The following is a 23681-nucleotide window of genomic DNA, read 5'->3' as shown; positions in this document are numbered from 1 at the left end:
CAGCAGGTCGACAGCTGGACTCAGAGGGGAGGGAGGATGTAGGATAGAGGAGGGAGGAGGAAGGATGAAGGAGGAAGGAGGGAGGGGGGAGGGAGGAGGGAAGGAAAGAGGGAGGGAGGGAGGGAAGGAAAGAGGGAGGGAAGGAGGGAAGGAAAGAGGGAGGGAGGGAAGGAAAGAGGGAAGGAAAGAGGGAGGGAGGGAAGGAAAGAGGGAGGGAGGGAGGGAAGGAAAGAGGGAAGGAAAGAGGGAGGGAGGGAAGGAAAGAAAGAAAGAAAAGAGGGAGGGATGGAGGGAGGGAAAGAGGGAGGGAGGGAAGGAAAGAGGGAGGAGGGAGGGAAGGAAAGAAAGAAAAGAGGGAGGGATGGAGGGAGGGAAGGAAAGAGGGATGGATGGAGGGAGAGAGGGAAGGAAAGAGGGAGGGAAGGAAGGAAGGAAGGAAGGAAAGAAGGAGGGAGGGAAGGAAGGAAGGAAAGAAGGAGGGAAGGAAGGAAGGGGGGAAAAGGGCGATGAAGATGAAGATGACATCGACACATTTCAACAGAATTAGGCGTCAAGTATGTTGCTCTCAGAACGCTGACACAGCGCTGTGTGTGTGTGTGTGTGTGTATGTCTGTGTGTGTGTCTGTGTGTGTGTGTGTGTCTGTGTGTGTGTGTGTCTGTGTCTGTGTGTGTGTGTGTGTGTGTGTGTGTGTGTGTGTGTGTGTGTGTGTGTAATCAGTGTTTCCTACCAGCTGCTGAAGAAGTAGGCCAGAAAATACGGGCTAACAACAGCAGGCAGACACCAGCTGTGTGTGTGTGTGTTTATGTGTGTGTGTGTTTATGTGTGTGTGTGTTTATGTGTGTGTGTGTTTCCCGTGACATTTGTTGGTGTCACGGGGGAAAAGGAACAAATCCACAACGACGCGATAGTTTTAATAATTTATCGTGATTCGACGGGAGGTCAAGGAAATGAGGAGGAAATGAGGAGAAAATCAGGAGGAAGCAAGGATGAAGAGGAAACGAGGAGGAAACGTTGACTTATTGGAGTCATAACTTCACTTCTTCAGTCACTAGAACCAAATGACCTGGACGACCTTTCGGATCCTCTTGGAGGTCGTCCTCGTCTTCCTCCTCCTCGTCTTCCTCGTGGTTCTCGAGGAAGTACTCGGCTCAGTTTGTGTTTCTGTGTTTGCCGATGAGGGATGGATCCTCCGTGAGTTCCCCCCCCCCCCGCCTGTCAGCCGGCCTGAACGGCGACGCCCCCCCGCCGCTAATTATTGGTGGCGCGGGCGGAGAGGTCGGCGGCGGCGGCGCTAACGAGTCGCCCCTCCAGACGGATGGAGGAACTACATCACCTCACGCTGCGTTCAAGGGCCGCGCGCACAGTCAGACACACGGGCGCCGCCTCATCAAGCCGCCGCATTACGAACACACAGCTCGTTATGCAGGTGGTATTATGGGATGTCGGCAGTGGAGGCGTTGCCGTTCATGTTTCATCTCATTTCATATTTAATACTTTATCCAAAAAAAGTTCCTGGACTTTAAAAAACGTTTGTCTTTTTTCTGTCTACGTCATTTTAATTGTTTAACTTTTTATTGCGTGTTATTAAATTGACATTTTAAAATAAATACATTTTAATTTGCACGAATACCAAACGTCAACACGCGTGTGCCTGTGCGCACGCAGATAAATATAAAGAGGCCACGTGCAAATTAAAAAAGAAATTAAAAAAGATCCACATATTAAGTAATCTCGCACACAGACACACACACAAACACACACACACAAGCACACACACACACACACACACACACACACACACACACACACACACACACACACAAGCACACACACACACACAAGCACACACACACACACACACACACACACACACACAAGCACACAAGCACACACACACAAGCACACACACACAAACACACACACACAAGCACACACACACGTTAGATTAGCTGCCCCATTGGTCCTCTAAATGCCAACTCATTGGTTAATGTTGTGAAGCTGCACGACACTTAGAGGGAGTGTGTGTGTGTGTGTGTGTGTGTGTGTGTGTGTGTGTGTGTGTGTGTGTGTGTGTGTGTGTGTGTGCGTGTGTGTGTGTGGGTCTCAGGTGTGAAGGATCTCGTTCGCTCCGTCTCTGAATTTGCATATTGATGCCTCGGCATTATGCTAATGAGCTCCGTCCATCTAAAGCATCTTAAGTATTAAATATTTTATATTAAATATTTCAAAGACAGAACCGAGTCCGTAACGGACGCTTCGTCACACTTTCTGCGTCCTTGATTTTCAAAATAAAAGTCCTCTCTGCCATTAGATTTTAATATTTCCTGTAGAGGCTGCTCCGCCAACAGGTGACGAAACGAGGCGTTCAATGACATCTTATTAAACAGAAGTGTGTATTACTTCAGCAAAACCAGAGGGGATTCTCCCAACACACACACAAACATTTACATTGATAATAACTCTGCGCTGATTGGGTGTCGGGTTACTCGCTCGTTGTCATTAGATTACTCTTACGCCGCGTGGCGTATTAGTCGCCATGACAACAGAAAGCCGAGGTAGTCAGAGCTGCAACCGGCAGAGCATCGAACACACGGACCGAGGGACACACACTCACACACACACACACACACACACACACACACTCACACACTCACACACACACACACACACACACACACTCACACACACACACACACTCACACACACACACACTCACACACTCACACACTCACACACACACACACACACTCACACACTCACACACTCACACACACTCACACACACACCTCACACACACACTCACACACACACACACACTGCACTCCTCACACACACACACACACTCACACACTCACACACACACACTCACACACACACACACTCACACACTCACACACTCACACACACTCACACACTCACACACTCACACGTTGACGCTCTTGTCCCCAGGCTGCGTCTCCAGGCTCCGGTGCTGTGCCGTGGACTCGTCTGCCGGTCCGGGTCAGACCTGGTGGAGACTGAGGAAGACCTGCTTCCACATCGTAGAGCACAGCTGGTTCGAGTCCTTCATCATCTTCATGATCCTGCTGAGCTCGGGAGCCCTGGTCAGACTCTATACTGGTCTATACTGGTCTACTCATACTGGTCTACCGAAACTGGTCTACTCATACTGGTCTACTCTTCTTTAGTGTGCTCTCTCCCGTGTCTAAAGCCAGTGCTCTCTGCTGCCCCCTCAGGCCTTTGAGGACATCTACATCGAGCAGAGGAAGGTGGTGAAGGTGGTGCTGGAGTACGCAGACAAGATCTTCACCTACATCTTCATCCTGGAGATGTTGCTCAAGTGGCTCGCGTACGGCTTCAAGAAGTACTTCACCAACTACTGGTGCTGGCTCGACTTCCTCATCGTGGACGTGAGTCAGCGGTTGGTTGGATGGATGGATGATTGGTTGGATGGATGGATGATTGGATGATTGGTTGATTGGTTGGTTGATTAAGTGGTTGGTTGATTGATTAATTGGTTGGTTGGTTGATTGGTTGGTTGATTGATTGATTAATTGGTTGGTTGGTTGGTTGATTGGTTGGTTGATTGATTGATTGGTCGGTTGATTGATTGGTTGGTTGATTGGTTGGTTGGTTGGTTGATTGATTAATTGGTTGGTTGGTTGGTTGATTGGTTGGTTTATCTGTCAACCGAATGGTTTGACGTTGGTTTAAATGTACACATCGCTCAACGAGACTCTGCATTTATTAAGTTATGGTCATTTAGAGTCAAACAGCCCTTAAAGCAGAGGACGCTCTTCGTCACTCCTCAGTGGTCACAGAAAAACCAAGTTGGAGGCGACCAAAGATCAAGATGAAGACCAAGTTGCAGGCGACTAACTATGTTTTTTGTTCCACAGGTCAAAGGTCGGTTTGTCCTGAAGGATTTAATCTAGCTTTAGTTTCCTCACTCGTCTCCTTCCTCTCCTGCAGGAGTCTTCCTCAGTCAGCCGATGCTCAAACTAACTTTGTCTCTCCTCAAATCCACAGTTATGATTGGCCGAAGAGTCGTCTCTGTCTCCCATTGGACTCAAAGTTAACTCTCCTGTCTGTCTCTCTCCTGTCTGTCTCTCTCTGTCTGTCTCCCTCCTGTCTCTATCTCTCATGTCTGTCTCTCTCCTGTCTGTCTCCCTCCTGTCTGTCTCTCTCATGTCTGTCTCTCTCATGTCTCTCTCTCCTGTCTGTCTCTCTCCTGTCTGTCTCTCTCATGTCTGTCTCTCTCCTGTCTGTCTCTCTCCTGTCTGTCTCTCTCCTGTCTGTCTCTCTCATGTCTGTCTGTCTCTCTCTGTCTGTCTGTCTCTCTCTCCTGTCTGTCTCTCTCTACCTGTCTGTCTCTCTCCTGTCTGTCTCTACCTGTCTGTCTCTCTCATGTCTGTCTCTCTCTCTCTCTCTCCTGTCTGTCTCTCTCTCTCCTGTCTGTCTCTCTCCTGTCTGTCTCTCTCCTGTCTGTCTCTCTCTCTCTCTCTCCTGTCTGTCTCCCTCCTGTCTGTCTCTCTCCTGTCTGTCTCTCTCCTGTCTGTCTCTCTCCTGTCTGTCTCTCTCCTGTCTGTCTCTCTCCTGTCTGTCTCTCTCCTGTCTGTCTCTCTCATGTCTGTCTCTCTCCTGTCTGTCTCTCTCCTGTCTGTCTCTCTCCTGTCTGTCTCCCTCCTGTCTGTCTCTCATGTCTGTCTCTCTCCTGTCTGTCTCCCTCCTGTCTGTCTCTCTCCTGTCTGTCTCTCTCCTGTCTGTCTCTCTCATGACTGTCTCCCTCATGTCTGTCTCCCTCATGTCTGTCTCTCTCTCTCTCTCTCCTGTCTGTCTCTCTCCTGTCTGTCTCTCTCCTGTCTCTGTCTCTCTCCTGTCTGTCTCTCTCCTGTCTGTCTCTCTCCTGTCTGTCTCTCTCCTGTCTGTCTCTCTCCTGTCTGTCTCTCTCCTGTCTGTCTCTCTCCTGTCTGTCTCTCTGTCTGTCTCCCTCCTGTCTGTCTCCCTCATGTCTGTCTCTCTCTCTCTCTCTCCTGTCTGTCTCTCTCCTGTCTGTCTCTCTCCTGTCTGTCTCTCTCCTGTCTGTCTCTCTCCTGTCTGTCTCTCTCCTGTCTGTCTCTCTCCTGTCTGTCTCTCTCCTGTCTGTCTCTCTCCTGTCTGTCTCTCTCTCTCTCTCTCCTGTCTGTCTCCCTCCTGTCTGTCTCTCTCTCTCTCCTGTCTGTCTCTCTCTCTCCTGTCTGTCTCTCTCCTCTGTCTCTCTCTGTCTGTCTCTCTCCTGTCTGTCTCTCCTGTCTGTCTCTCCTGTCTGTCTCTCTCCTGTCTGTCTCCCTCCTGTCTGTCTCTCTCTCTCTCCTGTCTGTCTCCCTCCTGTCTCTCTCTCTCCTGTCTGTCTCTCTCCTGTCTGTCTCTCTCCTGTCTGTCTCCCTCCTGTCTGTCTCTCTCTGTCTGTCTCTCTCTCCCTGTCTGTCTCTCTCTCTGTCTGTCTGTCTCTCTCCCTGTCTGTCTCTCTCCCTGTCTGTCTGTCTCTCTCTCTGTCTGTCTCTCTCCCTGTCTCTCTCTCCTGTCTGTCTCTCTCCTGTCTGTCTCTCTCCTGTCTGTCTCTCTCTCCTGTCTGTCCCTCTCTCCTGTCTCTCTCTCTCCTGTCTGTCTCCCTCCTGTCTGTCTCTCTCCTGTCTGTCTCTCTCCTGTCTGTCTCCCTCCTGTCTGTCTCCCTCATGTCTGTCTCTCTCTCTCTCTCTCCTGTCTGTCTCTCTCCTGTCTGTCTCCTCTCTGTCTCTCTCTCTCTCTCTGTCTCTCTCTCTCTCTCTCCTGTCTGTCTCTCTCCTGTCTGTCTCTCCTGTCTGTCTCTCTCCTGTCTGTCTCTCTCATGTCTGTCTCCCTCCTGTCTGTCTCTCTCCTGTCTGTCTCTCTCCTGTCTGTCTCTCTCATGTCTGTCTCTCTCCTGTCTGTCTCCCTCCTGTCTGTCTCTCTCCTGTCTGTCTCTCTCCTGTCTGTCTCTCTCCTGTCTCTCTCCTGTCTGTCTCTCTCCTGTCTGTCTCTCTCCTGTCTGTCTCTCTCCTGTCTGTCTCTCCTGTCTGTCTCTCTCCTGTCTGTCTCTCTCCTGTCTGTCTCCCTCCTGTCTGTCTCTCTCCTGTCTGTCTCTCCTGTCTGTCTCTCTCCTGTCTGTCTCTCTCCTGTCTGTCTCTCTCCTGTCTGTCTCTCCTGTCTGTCTCCCTCCTGTCTGTCTCTCTCCTGTCTGTCTCTCTCCTGTCTGTCTCTCTCCTGTCTGTCTCTCTCTCTCCCTCCTGTCTGTCTCTCTCCTGTCTGTCTCTCTCTCTCTCTCTCCTGTCTGTCTCCCTTCTGTCTGTCTCTCTCCTGTCTGTCTCTCTCTCTCTCCCTCCTGTCTGTCTCCCTCCTGTCTGTCTCTCTCTCTCTCTCTCCTGTCTGTCTCCCTCCTGTCTGTCTCTCTCCTGTCTGTCTCTCTCTCTCTCTCTCCTGTCTGTCTCTCTCCTGTCTGTCTCCCTCCTGTCTGTCCTTCAGGTGTCTCTGGTCAGCTTGGTGGCCAACACGTTGGGTTACTCAGACTTTGCAGCCATCAAGTCTCTGAGGACGCTCCGGGCCCTGCGGCCCCTGAGGGCCCTCTCCAGATTTGAAGGCATGAGGGTAAGAGTCAGTTTGAGTACATCGAACAAAAGCCTGGGCCGAGGTGGAGGAAGTATTCAGAAGCTTTACTGCAGAGCGAGTACTACGAGCACAATTTTAAAAACACACAGAGTGCTAACAGAACACAGTGAAAGTACTGATGGGCGAGTGTCCCCCCGAGGTTCCTGGCAGTTGAGGGCGGGGCTCACACCGAGTGGTTGAAAGTGATATTCAGGTTCTGGCTAGTCAGGTTGAGGACCCAGGACGGAGCCTTGAGGGACACCAGTAGTGATAGGAAGAGGAGGGGCCCCAGGACGGAGCCTTGAGGGACCCCATAGTGAGAGGAAGAGGAGGGGACCCAGGACGGAGCCTTGAGGGACCCCATAGTGAGAGGAAGAGGAGGGACCCAGGGGCAGGCCTTGAGGGACCCCATAGTGAGAGGAAGAGGAGGGACCCAGGGCAGAGCCTTGAGGGACCCCAGTAGTGAGGAGGAAGAGGAGGGACCCAGGACAGGCCTTGAGGACCCCAGTAGTGATAGGAAGGAGGGACCCAGGACGGAGCCTTGAGGACCCCAGTAGTGATAGGAAGAGGAGGGACCCAGGGCGCAGCCTTGAGGACCCCAGTAGTGATAGGAAGGGAGGGACCCAGGACGGAGCCTTAAGGGACCTCAGTAGTGATAGGAAGAGGAGGGACCCAGGTCAGACCTTGAGGGACCCCAGTAGTGAGAGGAAGAGGAGGGACCCAGGATGGAGCCTTGAGGACCCCAGTAGTGATAGGAAGAGGAGGGACCCAGGACCAGCCTTAAGGGACCTCAGTAGTGATAGGAAGAGGGGAGCCATAATGGAGCCTTGAGGGACCCCAGTAGTGAGAGAAGAGGAGGGCCCCAGGACAGGCCTTGAGGGACCCCAGTAGTGAGAGGAAGAGGAGGGGCCCCAGGACGGAGCCTTGAGGGACTTCAGTAGTGATAGGAAGAGGAGGGGACCCAGGATGGAGCCTTGAGGGACCCCAGTAGTGAGAGGAAGAGGAGGGGCCCCAGGACGGAGCCTTGAGGGACCCCAGTAGTGATAGGAAGAGGAGGGGACCCAGGACGGAGCCTTGAGGAACCCCAGTAGTGATAGGAAGAGGAGGGGCCCCAGGACAGAGCCTTGAGGGACCCCAGTAGTGAGAGGAAGAGGAGGGGACCCAGGACGGAGCCTTGAGGGACCCCAGTAGTGAGAGGAAGAGGAGGGGACCCAGGACGGAGCCTTGAGGGACCCCAGTAGTGATAGGAAGAGGAGGGGACCCAGGACGGAGCCTTGAGGGACCCCAGTAGTGATAGGAAGAGGAGGGGACCCAGGACGGAGCCTTGAGGGACCCCAGTAGTGATAAGAAGAGGAGGGGACCCAGGACGGAGCCTTAAGGGACCTCAGTAGTGATAGGAAGAGGAGGGGACCCAGGTCGGAGCCTTGAGGGACCCCAGTAGTGAGAGGAAGAGGAGGGGACCCAGGATGGAGCCTTGAGGGACCCCAGTAGTGATAGGAAGAGGAGGGGACCCAGGACGGAGCCTTAAGGGACCTCAGTAGTGATAGGAAGAGGAGGGGACCCAGGATGGAGCCTTGAGGGACCCCAGTAGTGAGAGAAAGAGGAGGGGCCCCAGGACGGAGCCTTGAGGGACCCCAGTAGTGAGAGGAAGAGGAGGGGCCCCAGGACGGAGCCTTGAGGGACTTCAGTAGTGATAGGAAGAGGAGGGGACCCAGGATGGAGCCTTGAGGGACCCCAGTAGTGAGAGGAAGAGGAGGGGCCCCAGGACGGAGCCTTGAGGGACCCCAGTAGTGATAGGAAGAGGAGGGGACCCAGGACGGAGCCTTGAGGAACCCCAGTAGTGATAGGAAGAGGAGGGGCCCCAGGACAGAGCCTTGAGGGACCCCAGTAGTGAGAGGAAGAGGAGGGGACCCAGGACGGAGCCTTGAGGGACCCCAGTAGTGAGAGGAAGAGGAGGGGACCCAGGACGGAGCCTTGAGGGACCCCAGTAGTGAGAGGAAGAGGAGGGGACCCAGGACAGAGCCTTGAGGGACCCCAGTAGTGAGAGGAAGAGGAGGGGCCCCAGGACAGAGCCTTGAGGGACCTCAGTAGTGATAGGAAGAGGAGGGGACCCAGGACAGAGCCTTGAGGGACCCCAGTAGTGAGAGGAAGAGGAGGGGACCCAGGACGGAGCCTTGAGGGACCCCAGTAGTGAGAGGAAGAGGAGGGGACCCAGGACAGAGCCTTGAGGGACCCCAGTAGTGAGAGGAAGAGGAGGGGACCCAGGACGGAGCCTTGAGGGACCCCAGTAGTGAGAGGAAGAGGAGGACCCAGGGCAGAGCCTTGAGGGACCCCAGTAGTGAGAGGAAGAGGAGGGGACCCAGGGCGGAGCCTTGAGGGACCCCAGTAGTGAGAGGAAGAGGAGGGGACCCAGGACAGAGCCTTGAGGGACCCCAGTAGTGAGAGGAAGAGGGGACCCAGGACGGAGCCTTGAGGGACCTCAGTAGTGAGAGGAAGAGGAGGGACCCAGGACGGAGCCTTGAGGACCCCAGTAGTGAGAGGAAGAGGAGGGACCCAGGCGGAGCCTTGAGGGACCCCAGTAGTGAGAGGAAGAGGAGGGCCCCAGGATGGAGCCTTGAGGACCTCAGTAGTGAGAGGAAGAGGAGGGGACCCAGGGCGGAGCCTTGAGGGACCCCAGTAGTGAGAGGAAGAGGAGGGACCCAGGGCGAGCCTTGAGGGACCCCAGTAGTGAGAGGAAGAGGAGGGACCCAGGGCGGAGCCTTGAGGACCTCAGTAGTGAGAGGAAGAGGAGGGACCCAGTCACGGAGCCTTGAGGGACCTCAGTAGTGAGAGGAAGAGGAGGGACCCAGGACGGAGCCTTGAGGGACCCCAGTAGTGAGAGGAAGAGGAGGGACCCAGGACGGAGCCTTGAGGGACCCCAGTAGTGAGGAAGAGGAGGGACCCAGGACGGAGCCTTGAGGACCCCAGTAGTGAGAGGAAGAGGAGGGACCCAGGACGGAGCCTTGAGGGACCCCAGTAGTGAGAGGAAGAGGAGGGACCCAGGACGGAGCCTTGAGGACCCCAGTAGTGAGAGGAAGAGGAGGGACCCAGGGCGGGCCTTGAGGGACCTCAGTAGTGAGAGGAAGAGGAGGGACCCAGGGCAGAGCCTTGAGGGACCCCAGTAGTGAGAGGAGAGGAGGGACCCAGGACGGAGCCTTGAGGGACCCCAGTAGTGAGAGGAAGAGGAGGGGACCCAGGACGGAGCCTTGAGGGACCCCAGTAGTGAGAGGAAGTGGAGGGGACCCAGAAGGGAGCCTTGAGGGACCCCATAGTGAGAGGAAGAGGAGGGGACCCAGGACGGAGCCTTGAGGGACCCCAGTAGTGAGAGGAAGTGGAGGGGACCCAGAAGGGAGCCTTGAGGGACCCCATAGTGAGAGGGCAAGGTTCAGACACAGATCCTCTCCAAGTTACCCGGTAAGTGAGGATCTGGTGGAAATGTTTCTTGAGGTGAACACACGGTGAACACATCGGTTTGATGCCAATCGACTGCGTAACTCTTGACGAGTCGCGTTCCGCTCCGTGTGTGACGGCGTGCTGTCGCCGCCCTGCAGGTGGTGGTGAACGCCCTGATCGGGGCCATCCCCTCCATCATGAACGTGCTGCTGGTCTGCCTCATCTTCTGGCTCATCTTCAGCATCATGGGCGTCAACCTGTTCGCCGGCAAGTTCGGCCGCTGCGTCAACCGCACGGGTCACATCTACGAGTCCGCCGACATCAACAACAAGTCTGAGTGCGAGGCGCTCAACAACACCTCGCTCTACTACTGGACCACGGTCAAGGTCAACTTCGACAACGTCGGGGCCGGATACCTGGCGCTGCTGCAAGTGGTGAGAGGCGGTGGGCTTTTACAGAGGCCCTGGTGTTTGTAGTGGTTCTGTCTCTTTGTAATTGTTTTCTGTCTCTTTGAAGTTGTATTCTGTCTCTTTGAAGTTGTTTTCTGTCTCTTTGAAGTCGTTTTGTGTCTATTTGTCGTTGTTTTATGTCTCTTTGAAGTCGTTTTGTGTCTCTTTGTAGTTGTTTTCTGTCTCTTTGAAGTCGTTTTGTGTCTCTTTGTAGTTGTTTTGTGTCATTTTGCTCTCTTTGTCAAATCTGAGGACCATCCTGCAGCTGTTGTGGTACAGGGCCCCTGGCTCTGTAGCCAGTAGGCCTGTTCACATGGATCTACATCTACATCGTGGAATGTTCCTCCGTCTCATCGTCCATTCGTTGCTTTGTCTCTCTTTGACACCTCCCTCTCTTTGACTCCTCCCTCTTTCTGACTCCTCCCTCTCTCTGACTCCTCCCTCTCTTTGACTCCGTCCTCCTCGTCTCTCAATCATCTGTCATTAAACACAACATGGACAGAGCCAATTACACCTCCTCCTCTTTCCATCTACCATTACTGTGATTTCCTCGCAAGCCTTTGTCTCCCTCTCTCTCTCTCGCGCATTTCTTTCTCGCTCTTTGTCACCCACCACTGGAGTCCTGAGAGCCTCAAATCAATCAGCGTCTGAGAGACTTTTATTTTTAGAGCGACTCCAGCCAAGTGGGAGGGAAATGGATAGACAGAGAGGGGGTGGGGGGAGAGAGAGAGAGAGAGGGGGGGGGAGAGAGAGAGAGAGAGAGAGAGGGGGAGAGAGGGGAGAGGAGGGAGAGAGGGGAGAGAGAGAGAGAGGGAGAGAGAGGGGAGAGAGAGAGGGAGAGAGAGAGGGGGAGAGAGAGAGGGGGGAGAGAGAGAGGGGGGAGAGAGAGAGATGGTGTCTCCTTGTCGTCCCCCTGTACCTCTGGCCTCTCCCTCAGTGTGGTGCTTGTATCTCTAGCTGCTCCGTCTCTTACAGCTGTACTAATAACAGGTGGTAACCATGGTGACAGGTCTGAGTGACAGCCGCCGCCCACTCAGACCTGGTCCTGCAGCTTCTAACCCAAAGAGAAAGGAAGTCCATAAAAGGACTTGTTGATCCTTCATTGAGGACTACACTGGTCCTGAACCAGTCTAGTCCTGGTCCTCTATAGACCTCAGTGTAGTCCTGGTCCTCTACAGACCTCAGTGTAGTCCTGGTCCTCTAGAGACCTCAGTGTAGTCCTGGTCCTCTAGAGACCTCAGTGTAGTCCTGGTCCTCTATAGACCTCAGTGTAGTCCTGGTCCTCTATAGACCTCAGTGTAGTCCTGGTCCTCTAGAGACCTCGGTGTAGTCCTGGTCCTCTATAGACCTCAGTGTAGTCCTGGTCCTCTATAGACCTCAGTGTAGTCCTGGTCCTCTAGAGACCTCAGTCTAGTCCTGGTCCTCTATAGACCTCAGTGTAGTCCTGGTCCTCTATAGACCTCAGTGTAGTCCTGGTCCTCTAGAGACCTCAGTCTAGTCCTGGTCCTCTATAGACCTCAGTGTAGTCCTGGTCCTCTAGAGACCTCAGTCTAGTCCTGGTCCTCTATAGACCTCAGTGTAGTCCTGGTCCACTATAGACCTCAGTGTAGTCCTGGTCCTCTATAGACCTCAGTGTAGTCCTGGTCCTCTATACACCTCAGTGTAGTCCTGGTCCTCTAGAGACCTCAGTCTAGTCCTGGTCCTCTATAGACCTCAGTGTAGTCCTGGTCCTCTATAGACCTCAGTGTAGTCCTGGTCCTCTAGAGACCTCAGTCTAGTCCTGGTCCTCTATAGACCTCAGTGTAGTCCTGGTCCTCTATAGACCTCAGTGTAGTCCTGGTCCTCTAGAGACCTCAGTGTAGTCCTGGTCCTCTATAGACATCAGTGTAGTCCTGGTCCTCTAGAGACCTCAGTCTAGTCCTGGTCCTCCATAGACCTCAGTGTAGTCCTGATCCTCTAGAGACCTCAGTGTAGTCCTGGTCCTCTAGAGACCTCAGTGTAGTCCTGGTCCTCTATAGACCTCAGTGTAGTCCTGGTCCTCTAGAGACCTCAGTGTAGTCCTGGTCCTCTATAGACCTCAGTGTAGTCCTGGTCCTCTAGAGACCTCAGTGTAGTCCTGGTCCTCTATAGACCTCAGTCTAGTCCTGGTCCTCTAGAGACCTCAGTCTAGTCCTGGTCCTCTAGAGACCTCAGTGTAGTCCTGGTCCTCTAGAGACCTCAGTGTAGTCCTGGTCCTCTAGAGACCTCAGTATAGTCCTGGTCCTCTGTAGACCTCAGTGTAGTCCTGGTCCTCTAGAGACCTCAGTCTAGTCCTGGTCCTCTAGAGACCTCAGTGTAGTCCTGGTCCTCTATAGACATCAGTGTAGTCCTGGTCCTCTATAGACCTCAGTGTAGTCCTGGTCCTCTAGAGACCTCAGTGTAGTCCTAATCCTCTACAGACCTCCACCGTGGACAGACCAAGATCCAGCAGAAAACCAGGAGGTATTGCTGGACCCGCTGGAGGAAAGGGGGGCACTGGAAAACCAGAACCAGGAGGCAGACTGTCAGACCCTGCTGCAGTAAAATGAGAGATCTTCTTTAGGGACCCTGGTGCTCAGAGACACTACCACGTTAGTCCACAGGGGGCAGCAGAACCATCACTACCACGTTAGTCCACAGGGGGCAGCAGAACCAACACTACCACTTTAGTCCACAGGGGGCACCAGAACCATCACTACCACTTTAGTCCACAGGGGGCAGCAGAACCATCACTACCACGTTAGTCCACAGGGGGCAGCAGAACCAACACTACCACTTTAGTCCACAGGGGGCACCAGAACCATCACTACCACAGGGGGCAGCAGAACCATCACTACCACGTTAGTCCACAGGGGGCAGCAGAACCATCACTACCACTTTAGTCCACAGGGGGCAGCAGAACCAACACTACCACTTTAGTCCACAGGGGGCATCAGAACCAACACTACCACTTTAGTCCACAGGGGGCAGCAGAACCAACACTACCACTTTAGTCCACAGGGGGCACCAGACCCAACACTACCACTTTAGTCCAAAGGGGGCACCAGAACCAACACTACCACTTTAGTCCACAGGGGGCAGCAGAACCATCACTACCACTTTAGTCCACAGGGGGCACCAGAACCAACACTACCACTTTGGTCCACAGGGGCACCAGACCCAACACTACCACTTTAGTCAAGGGGCACCAGAACCAACACTACCACTTTGGTCCACAGGGGCAGCAGAACCATCACTACCACTTTGGTCCACAGGGGCACCAGAACCAACACTACCACTTTAGTCCACAGGGGCAGCAGAACCAACACTACCACTTTAGTCCACAGGGGCAGCAGAACCATCACTACCACTTTGGTCACAGGGGCGCCAGAACCAACACTACCACTTTAGTCCACAGGGGCACCAGAACCAACACTACCACTTTGGTCCACAGGGGCAGCAGAACCAACACTACCACTTTAGTCCACAGGGGGCACCAGAACTAACACTACCACTTTAGTCCACAGGGGGCATCAGAACCAACACTACCACTTTAGTCCACAGGGGGCAGCATAACCAACACTACCACTTTAGTCCACAGGGGGCAGCAGAACCAACACTCCCACTTTAGTCCACAGGGGGCACCAGAACCAACACGACCACTTTAGTCCACAGGGGGAACCAGAACCATCACTACCACTTTAGTCCACAGGGGCCAGAACCAACACTACCACTTTAGTCCGCAGGGGGCACCAGAACTAACACTACCACTTTAGTCCACAGGGGGCACCAGAACCAACACTACCACTTTAGTCCACAGGGGGCAACAGAACCAACACTACCACTTTAGTCCACAGGGGGCACCAGAACCATCACTACCACTTTAGTCCACAGGGGGCGACAGAACCATCACTACCACTTTAGTCCACAGGGGGCACCAGAACCATCACTACCACTTTAGTCCACAGGGGGCAGCAGAACCAACACTACCACTTTAGTCCACAGGGGGCAGCAGAACCAACACTACCACTTTAGTCCACAGGGGGCAGCAGAACCAACACTACCACTTTAGTCCACAGGGGGAACCAGAACCAACACTACCACTTTAGTCCACAGGGGCCAGAACCAACACTACCACTTTAGTCCACAGGGGGCACCAGAACTAACACTACCACTTTAGTCCACAGGGGGCATCAGAACCATCACTACCACTTTAGTCCACAGGGGGCAGCAGAACCAACACTACCACTTTAGTCCACAGGGGGCACTAGAACCAACACTACCACTTTAGTCCACAGGGGGCAGCAGAACCAACACTACCACTTTGGTCACAGGGGGCACCAGAACCAACACTACCACTTTAGTCCACAGGGGGCATCAGAACCAACACTACCACTTTAGTCCACACGGGGCACCAGAACCAACACTACCACTTTAGTCCACAGGGGGCAGCAGAACCATCACTACCACTTTACTCCACAGGGGGCAGCAGAACCATCACTACCACTTTAGTCCACAGGGGGCAGCAGAACCAACACTACATGAAAGTTCCCTGTAGTAACTTTAACTTTTTAACCCATTCCAGCCGTTTTCAGCCGTTTTACTTTAAATCCAGGATTTTAAATATTGAAGCTCTTTTGTTTTCTGTGTTTTGGTTTCTTCCTGTGTTCCTGCAGCAGAGATACAGATTATTTTACAGGTTGTATTGTAATCACAGTGTTTTTATTTCAGGCCACCTTCAAAGGCTGGATGGATATCATGTACGCTGCGGTGGACTCACGAGCTGTGAGTGGAAGACGTGTTTCTGTGTGTCTTTATTTCTTTATTTCTTTATCTTCATAAGGTTACAAATCAAAAGGTGAAAAGACAAAAATAATAACGAAATATAAAAGTTTCCAGTTCTGATGAAAAAGTAAAATCCCCAAATTAGATGAGATCATTTTTAATCAGATTAAATAATTACACAAGGAAAATGTTTTCTGGATTGAATTGAAAATAAAAGACACAATGAGATTGACTGAAGAGAAATGTGAATACAGTTAAATGAGCAATAACTTCAGATTAAAGCCCCATTATGTAGTTTTTCCCCTTTAGCGCCCCCTTCAGTTTTTGAGGTATTTAACGTTTACTTCAGTGTCGTAAATACCCATTTACGATAGATGCAGCCCGGTAGAAGCAATCCGGCGACTGTTTCTATTTTGGATTTATACCAACGGGCGGGATCACTAATACGAAGACTGCGCAGGAACACTGAACTGGCCCAGCACCGACCGGACCAGGGTGAAGGAGCGCGGGGATTGAGCAGCGGCCTCGCCACGTTTCCGCCTGGTCGGTCAGCTGTTTGCCGGCTTTTGGGGAGGAGGGGTGCAGTCATTTACTTTTGTTTGGGGGACTGCAAAGACTTTGGGACTGTCGGGATCCGGGATTATACTTCGTTTGAGTGGGTTTGATTGTTTGTAGTGTATGTGTTCATTTTGGGGCTTGCAGATGCATTGAATTTGATTTAATATAATAACATTTGGGTTTCGCATATCGACTGTGTGTTTTTCTTTTGCGACCATTTGAGCAGAGAGAGTTAACACCAGAATTATGAATCCGCCCATTCCCTTTTTTTGGTATTGTACCTTTTCCCTTGATTGAGTTGCTAGGGCGGTGTTACAACATAACAAAAGAATGACAACATTTAGTTTAGATGAAATACGATCGCGTTTTAGCCTATATCGTTGTTTTCTAAATGTTTGAATGTAGATGGCGTGATCGAATACAATATTGTTGACAACACCAAAAAGCTACATAAAAAAGCTCCCCTTATACTGTAGCTGCGAGCGTGGAGTGGCACTATATGACATTGCGTAATCACTGCCAGAAAGCAGGTCTTAGTACATCCGCCCCGGAGCGGGCGGCTCCAGAATCCTACATAGCGGAGTTATTTCCCCACAGACCCCCGATGGCAATGGCGGAGGCGCAAATCGCCATATTAAAAGTCATTGTAGCGGCAAAAAAAATTTCAAGCTGTTATTTTAAGGTACAATTGTTACATAATGTTACTTTAACTCAAGTGAGATTATAAGGTAAGTAAAGAAGGAGGTAACACACCTGTTGAATGTGACGTCTTCCTCTCAGGTGGAAGAGCAGCCGATCAAGGAGATCAATCTCTACATGTACCTGTACTTTGTCATCTTCATCATCTTCGGCTCCTTCTTCACCCTCAACCTCTTCATCGGCGTCATCATCGATAACTTCAACCAGCAGAAGCGAAAGATGAGTATAAAACAAATGAAATAACACGTGTTTGAATTATAGATTTGAGACGCATGAAAGTTTTATTTATGTTAATTTGGCCACAAAATGTAAGATTTCCTGGTCTCTTTGTAGTCTTTGTGTTTCTCTTTGTAGTCTTTGTGTTTCTCTTTGTAGTCCTTGTGTTCCTCTTTGTAGTCTTTGTGTTTCTCTTTGTAGTCTTTGTGTTTCTATTTTTAGTCTTTGTGTTTCTCTTTGTAGTCCTTGTGTTCCTCTTTGTAGTCTTTGTGTTTCTCTTTGTAGTCTTTGTGTTTCTATTTTTAGTCTTTTTGTTTCTCTTTCTAGTCTTTGTGTTTCTCTTTGTCGTCTTTGTGTTTCTCTTTGTAGTCTTTGTGTTTCTATTTATAGTCTTTTTTTTCTCTTTGTAGTCTTTGTGTTTCTCTTTGTAGTCTTTGTGTTTCTCTTTGCAGTCTTTTGGTTATCTTTGTAGTCTTTGTGTTTCTATTTATAGTCTTTTTTTTCTCTTTGTAGTCTTTGTGTTTCTCTTTGTAGTCTTTTTGTTTCTCTTTGTAGTCTTTGTGTTTCTCTTTGTAGTCTTTGTGTTTCTCTTTATAGTCTTTTTGTTTCTCTTTGTAGTCTTTGTGTTTCTCTTTGTAGTCTTTGTGTTTCTATTTATAGTATTTTTGTTTCTCTTTGTAGTCTTTGTGTTTCTCTTTGTAGTCTTTTTGTTTCTCTTTGTAGTCTTTGTGTTTCTATTTATAGTCTTTTTGTTTCTCTTTGTAGTCTTTGTGTTTCTCTTTGTAGTCTTTTCGCTTCTCTTTGAAGTCTTTGTGTTTATCTTTGTAGTCTTTTTGTTTCTCTTTGTAGTCTTTGTGTTTCTATTTATAGTCTTTTTGTTTCTCTTTGTAGTCTTTGTGTTTCTCTTTGTAGTCTTTTCGCTTCTCTTTGAAGTCTTTGTGTTTATCTTTGTAGTCTTTTTGTTTCTCTTTGTAGTCTTTGTGTTTCTATTTATAGTCTTTTTGTTTCTCTTTGTAGTCTTTTTGTTTCTCTTTGTAGTCTTTGTGTTTCTCTTTGTAGTCTTCGCTTCTCTTTGTAGTCTTTGTGTTTCTATTTATAGTCTTTTTGTTTCTCTTTGTAGTCTTTGTGTTTCTCTTTGTAGTCTTTTCGCTTCTCTTTGAAGTCTTTGTGTTTATCTTTGTAGTCTTTTTGTTTCTCTTTGTAGTCTTTGTGTTTCTATTTATAGTCTTTTTGTTTCTCTTTGTAGTCTTTTTGTTTCTCTTTGTAGTCTTTGTGTTTCTCTTTGTAGTCTTTGCTTCTCTTTGTAGTCTTTGTGTTTCTATTTATAGTCTTTTTGTTTCTCTTTGTAGTCTTTTTGTTTATCTTTGTAGTCTTTGTGTTTCTATTCGTAGTCTTTTTGTTTCTCTTTGTAGTCTTTTTGTTTCTCTTTGTAGTCTTTTTGTTTCTCTTTGTAGTCTTTGTGTTTCTCTTTGTAGTCTTCGCTTCTCTTTGTAGTCTTTTTGTTTCTCTTTATAGTCTTTGTGTTTCTCTTTGTAGTCTTTGCTTCTCTTTGAAGTCTTTGTGTTTATCTTTGAAGTCTTTGTGTTTATCTTTGTAGTCTTTTTGTTTCTCTTTGTAGTCTTTGTGTTTCTCTTTGTAGTCTTTTTGTTTCTCTTTGTAGTCTTTGTGTTTCTCTTTGTAGTCTTTGTGTTTCTCTTTGTCGTCTTTGTGTTTCTCTTTGTAGTCTTTGTGTTTCTCTTTGTAGTCTTTGTGTTTCTCTTTGTAGTCTTTGTGTTTCTCTTTGTAGTCTTTGTGTTTCTCTTTGTAGTCTTTTCGTTTCTCTTTGTAGTCTTTGTGTTTCTCTTTGTAATCTTTGTGTTTCTCTTTGTAGTCTTTTTGTTTCTCTTTGTAGTCTTTGTGTTTCTCTTTGTAGTCTTTTCGTTTATCTTTGAAGTCTTTGTGTTTCTCTTTGTAGTGTTTTTGTTTCTCTTTGTAGTCTTTGTGTTTCTCTTTGTAGTCTTTGTGTTTCTCTTTGTAATCTTTGTGTTTCTCTTTGTAGTCTTTTTGTTTCTCTTTGTAGTCTTTGTGTTTCTCTTTGTAGTCTTTTCGTTTATCTTTGAAGTCTTTGTGTTTCTCTTTGTAGTGTTTTTGTTTCTCTTTGTAGTCTTTGTGTTTCTCTTTGAAGTCTTTGTGTTTCTCTTTGTTTTCCCTTTGTGATCATTTCCTGTCCCTTCGTCCCCGTCATGGTCCTGATGAGACTCTTCCTCGGTGGTGTCTGCTAGCCGTGGCGACGCGTCCTGTAGAATAACAGCGTTGCTGCTTGTTTACTTAGGAGGACAGGACATCTTCATGACGGAGGAGCAGAAGAAGTACTACAACGCCATGAAGAAGCTGGGCTCCAAGAAGCCCCAGAAGCCCATCCCCCGCCCTCTGGTAGCAGCACTCAGACACCACGTGAACGTAAGAGTCAATAAGCCGACCGTGGACTCACACCCTGAACGCGTCTCCCCAGAACGCCGTGCAGGGCTTCTTCTTCGACCTGGCGGGGAAGCAGGCCTTCGACATCATCATCATGGTGCTGATCCTCTTCAACATGATCACCATGATGGTGGAGACGGACGAGCAGTCGCCCCAGATGGAGCACATACTCAACAACATCAACCTGGCCTTCATCATCGTCTTCACCTTCGAGTGCCTCGTGAAGATCGTGGCGCTGCGGTGCTACTTCTTCACCGTCGGCTGGAACATCTTCGACTTCGTGGTCGTCATCCTCTCCATCGTCGGTGAGTTCAAAGACGCGGGATAAAGGAGTTCCAATGCAACACGGACGTTTTACTAATAATAAAGAACGTGTCTGTAAATCTGACCATCCAGTCAATTAAATATTATTGTAATTAGCATGATGCTAGCTTAGCCGCAAGATTTAAATTTAGAAACATTGGGTACGGCCAACTGTGACCGTTTGTTTTATTAACTGCAAGACCAGCCAGATGTGTAATTTACCCAAAATCTTTCATTAGCTTTACATTAGCATTAAGCTAACGTTTTCGTTACATTTACGCTACGTTTACGTTACGTTTACGTTAGCATTAAGCTAACGTTTTCATTACATTTACGTTACGTTTACGTTACGTTTACATTAGCATTAAGCTAACGTTTACGTTACGTTAGCATTACGCTAAAGTTATGCTGCAAAGACGCAAAATTAATGAAGGACAGAAAAACAGTTTTTTTATCAATAAGAAAAACTTGTTACCCAACCTCTTTAGTGTGTGTGTCTGTTTGTGTGTCTGTTTGTGTGTCTGTTTGTTTGTGTGTGTGTTTCTGTGTGTGTGTCTGTGTCTCTGTGTCTGTGTGTGTTTGTGTGTGTTTCTGTGTGTCTGTGTGTGTGTGTGTCTGTGTGTGTGTGTTTCTGTGTGTCTGTGTGTGTGTGTTTCTGTGTGTGTGTGTGTGTGTGTGTGTGTGTGTGTGTGTGTGTGTGTGTCTGTGTGTGTGTCTGTGTGTGTGTGTCTGTCTGTGTGTGTCTGTGTGTGTGTGTGTGTCTGTGTCTGTGTGTGTGTGTGTGTGTCTGTGTGTGTGTCTGTGTGTGTGTGTGTGTGTGTGTGTGTGTGTGTGTGTGTGTGTGTGTGCGTGCGTGTGTGTGAGATGTCAGGCTGTGGGGGGTTGATGTACGGCGTGATGGTGACTCCCCCCTCTCATCCCTCCCGTCGCCCCGTAACTCGCCGCGAGGCGGCGGGTGAACGATGGCGGCGCTCACGTTGTGATCACGGCTCTCAGGAACGCCTCGGGCCGCCGGCCGGCGCCGCTCAGCGGTCTGACCCACATCACGGGTCATTAGTCCCGCCGCTGAAGCTCTTATTGACCCGATAAGGAGATTACGCGTCTAACAGAGACACGCTAACGAGCAGAGGGGCGGCGTGGACCGGGACAGAAGGAAACGTCAGTTTGTCATTGAGTTGTTCGCCAGGAAGAAAAGGGACACCGAGCACATGAGGGGTCGTTAGCCCGTTAGCTTGTTGGCTATTTAACTCTTTGGCTAGTTAGTTTGTTGAATAGTTAGCTCGTTAGCTTGTTAGTTGGCTTGTTAGTTAGTTCGTTGAATAGTTAGCTCATTGGCTAGTTAGCTCGTTACCTAGTTACCTAGTTAGCTCGTTGTCTAGTTAGCGTGTTAGCTAAATAGATTGTTTGCTCATTGGCTACTTAGTTTGTTGTTAGTTTGTTAGCTAGTGGGCTAGTTAGTTTGTTGGTTCGTTAGCTAGTTAGCTCATAGCCTAATTTGTTTGTTAGCTAGTTATCTCGTTGGCTAGTAAGTTTGTTGGCTAGTTAGCTCGTTAGCTTGTTAGCTCGTCCATCTCTGGCACGGCGGGTAGTGAGGCGGAAAAATGCACCAAGCGAAGGTCGTAGCTGCGCGCTTCCCTTCGCCCGCCAGCGGGATGAAGCATCACGTCACTCTGCTTCGTAACGGATGATTTCCGTTAGCATCAGTCGTCCGCTACGCGCCCAAAAAAGGTTTCGTTTTTGCGCAGGTTTGCCTTCCGCTAGCAGTCACAACCACGATATTCATAATCTGACCGTCTTAGTTGATCTGAATCAGAGTCCTGGCCGTGACTCTGTAAACTCTGTAAACTCTCGCCTACCGGCGGCTGGAGGACGAGGAGCCGATCTGCAGGCCTGTACAATAGAAACAGCGACTTGATTGACACATATTCCTTCTGTGTTCCAGGTATCGTGCTCGCGGACATCATCGAGAAGTACTTTGTGTCGCCGACGCTGTTCCGAGTGATCCGATTGGCCCGCATCGGACGCATTCTGCGTCTCATCCGAGGGGCCAAGGGCATCCGGACGCTGCTGTTCGCCCTCATGATGTCGCTTCCCGCGCTCTTCAACATCGGACTGCTCCTCTTCCTGGTCATGTTCATCTACGCCATCTTCGGCATGGCCAACTTCGCCTACGTGAAGCGGCAGGCGGGCATCGACGACATGTTCAACTTCGAGACGTTCGGGAACAGCATGATCTGCCTGTTCCAGATCACCACCTCGGCCGGCTGGGACAGCCTGCTGAGCCCAATCCTCAACAACTCCCCCGAGGAGTGCAACGCCAGCATCCGCCACACGGGCACCGCCGTGCGGGGCGACTGCGGGAACCCGTCGGTGGGCATCACCTTCTTCGTCACCTACATCATCATCTCCTTCCTCATCGTGGTCAACATGTACATCGCCATCATCCTGGAGAACTTCAGCGTGGCCACGGAGGAGAGCACCGAGCCGCTGAGCGAGGACGACTTCGAGATGTTCTACGAGGTTTGGGAGAAGTTCGACTCCGAGGCCACGCAGTTCATGGAGTACGCCGCGCTGTCCGACTTCGCCGACTCGCTGTCGGAGCCGCTGAGGATCAGCAAGCCCAACAAGATCAAGCTGATCTCCATGGACCTCCCCATGGTCAGCGGGGACAAGATCCACTGCCTGGACATCCTCTTCGCCTTCACCAAGCGCGTCCTGGGCGAGTCGGGCGAGATGGACGCCCTGAAGCAGCAGATGGAAGAGAAGTTCATGATGGCCAACCCGTCCAAGATCTCCTACGAGCCCATCACCACCACCCTGAGGCGCAAGCAGGAGGACGTCTCGGCCACGGCGATCCAGAGGTGCTACCGCAGGCACCTGGTGCGGCGGCAGCTGAAGGCCGCCTCCTACCTGTACCGCCAGATCACCACGCCGCGGCACGCGGGGGAGGACGGCGAGGACGCCTTGGAGGAAGCGCCGGAGAAAGAAGGGCTCATCGCCGCCATGATGAGGGAGAACTACGGCTCCGGCCCGTTGGGGGCGGACCGCTGCAGGACCGCCTCCGCCACCTCGTCGCCGCCGTCCTACGGCGGCGTCACGAGAGCCACGTCCGAGACCCGAGACCCGCTCGCCGCCGGGGCGGGAGCCGGGGCCGGCGACGGCGAACCGAGCGAGCGAGCGCCGGCGAAGGTCGACCCTTAAGGAGGGAACCGGACCGCAGGGGAACCGACGAGCAGAAAATAACTGAATCCAACGGATGAGGACGTCCTCGTTCCGGGATCGGCCCGTTGGTTCTTTTGTTTTACTGAATGTACCTCGGACGAGGGCTGAGGGGACGACTAAGGGGACGACTAAGGGCTGAGGAGGCGACTAAGGGGGCGACTGAGGGCTGAGGAGGCGACTAAGGGCTGAGGAGGCGACTAAGGGGGCGACTAAGGGGACGACTGAGGGCTGAGGAGGCGACTAAGGGGACGACTGAGGGCTGAGGAGGCGACTAAGGGGCGACTGAGGGCTGAAGAGGCGACTAAGGGGACGACTAAGGGGACGACTGAGGGCTGAGGAGGCGACTAAGGGGGCGACTGAGGGCTGAGGAGGCGACTAAGGGGACGACTAAGGGGACGACTGAGGGCTGAGGAGGCGACTAAGGGGGCGACTGAGGGCTGAGGAGGCGACTAAGGGGACGACTAAGGGCTGAGGAGGCGACTGAGGGCTGAGGAGGCGACTAAGGGGACGACTGAGGGCTGAGGGGACGACTAAGTGGACGACTAAGGGCTGAGGAGGCGACTAAGGGGGCGACTGAGGGCTGAGGAGGCGACTAAGGGGACGACTAAGGGGACGACTGAGGGCTGAGGAGGCGACTAAGGGGGCGACTGAGGAGGCGACTAAGGGGATGATTAAGGGGGCGACTGAGGGCTGAGGAGGCGACTAAGGGGACGACTAAGGGGACGACTGAGGGCTGAGGAGGCGACTAAGGACTAAGTGGACGACTAAGGGGACGACTGAGGGCTGAGGAGGCGACTAAGGGGGCGACTGAGGGATGAGGAGGTGACTAAGGGGGCGACTGAGGGATGAGGAGGCGACTAAGGGGATGATTAAGGGGACGACTGAGGGATGAGGAGGCGACTAAGGGGATGACTAAGGGG

The 23681-nt window shown here is 51.1% G+C and overlaps 1 protein-coding gene across 5 annotated transcripts in view; it reads left to right on the top strand.

Moving 5' to 3' along the window:
• The window catches only part of LOC130206581 (sodium channel protein type 4 subunit alpha-like), a 187232-nt gene extending 163858 nt beyond the window's left edge, over nt 1–23374 (top strand). For 4 of the 5 annotated variants that reach the window (XM_056434624.1, XM_056434622.1, XM_056434623.1 and 1 more), the window contains 9 exons: nt 2951–3105; nt 3238–3411; nt 6521–6643; nt 10234–10509; nt 15253–15306; nt 16645–16782; nt 19087–19191; nt 19271–19541; nt 21482–23374. In XM_056434624.1, the coding sequence (XP_056290599.1) occupies nt 2951–3105; nt 3238–3411; nt 6521–6643; nt 10234–10509; nt 15253–15306; nt 16645–16782; nt 19087–19191; nt 19271–19541; nt 21482–22740 (2555 nt within the window). In that variant the 3' untranslated portion in view covers nt 22741–23374. The remainder of the gene's footprint in view (nt 1–2950; nt 3106–3237; nt 3412–6520; nt 6644–10233; nt 10510–15252; nt 15307–16644; nt 16783–19086; nt 19192–19270; nt 19542–21481) is intronic. The other variant, XM_056434625.1, reaches the window with a different exon arrangement.
• The last annotated feature ends 307 nt before the right edge of the window (nt 23375–23681 follow it).

The sequence above is a fragment of the Pseudoliparis swirei genome, chromosome 16 (genome assembly GCF_029220125.1).
Source record: "Pseudoliparis swirei isolate HS2019 ecotype Mariana Trench chromosome 16, NWPU_hadal_v1, whole genome shotgun sequence".
NCBI classification, from domain to species: domain Eukaryota; kingdom Metazoa; phylum Chordata; class Actinopteri; order Perciformes; family Liparidae; genus Pseudoliparis; species Pseudoliparis swirei.
This window is presented reverse-complemented; position numbering and strand designations above follow the sequence as displayed.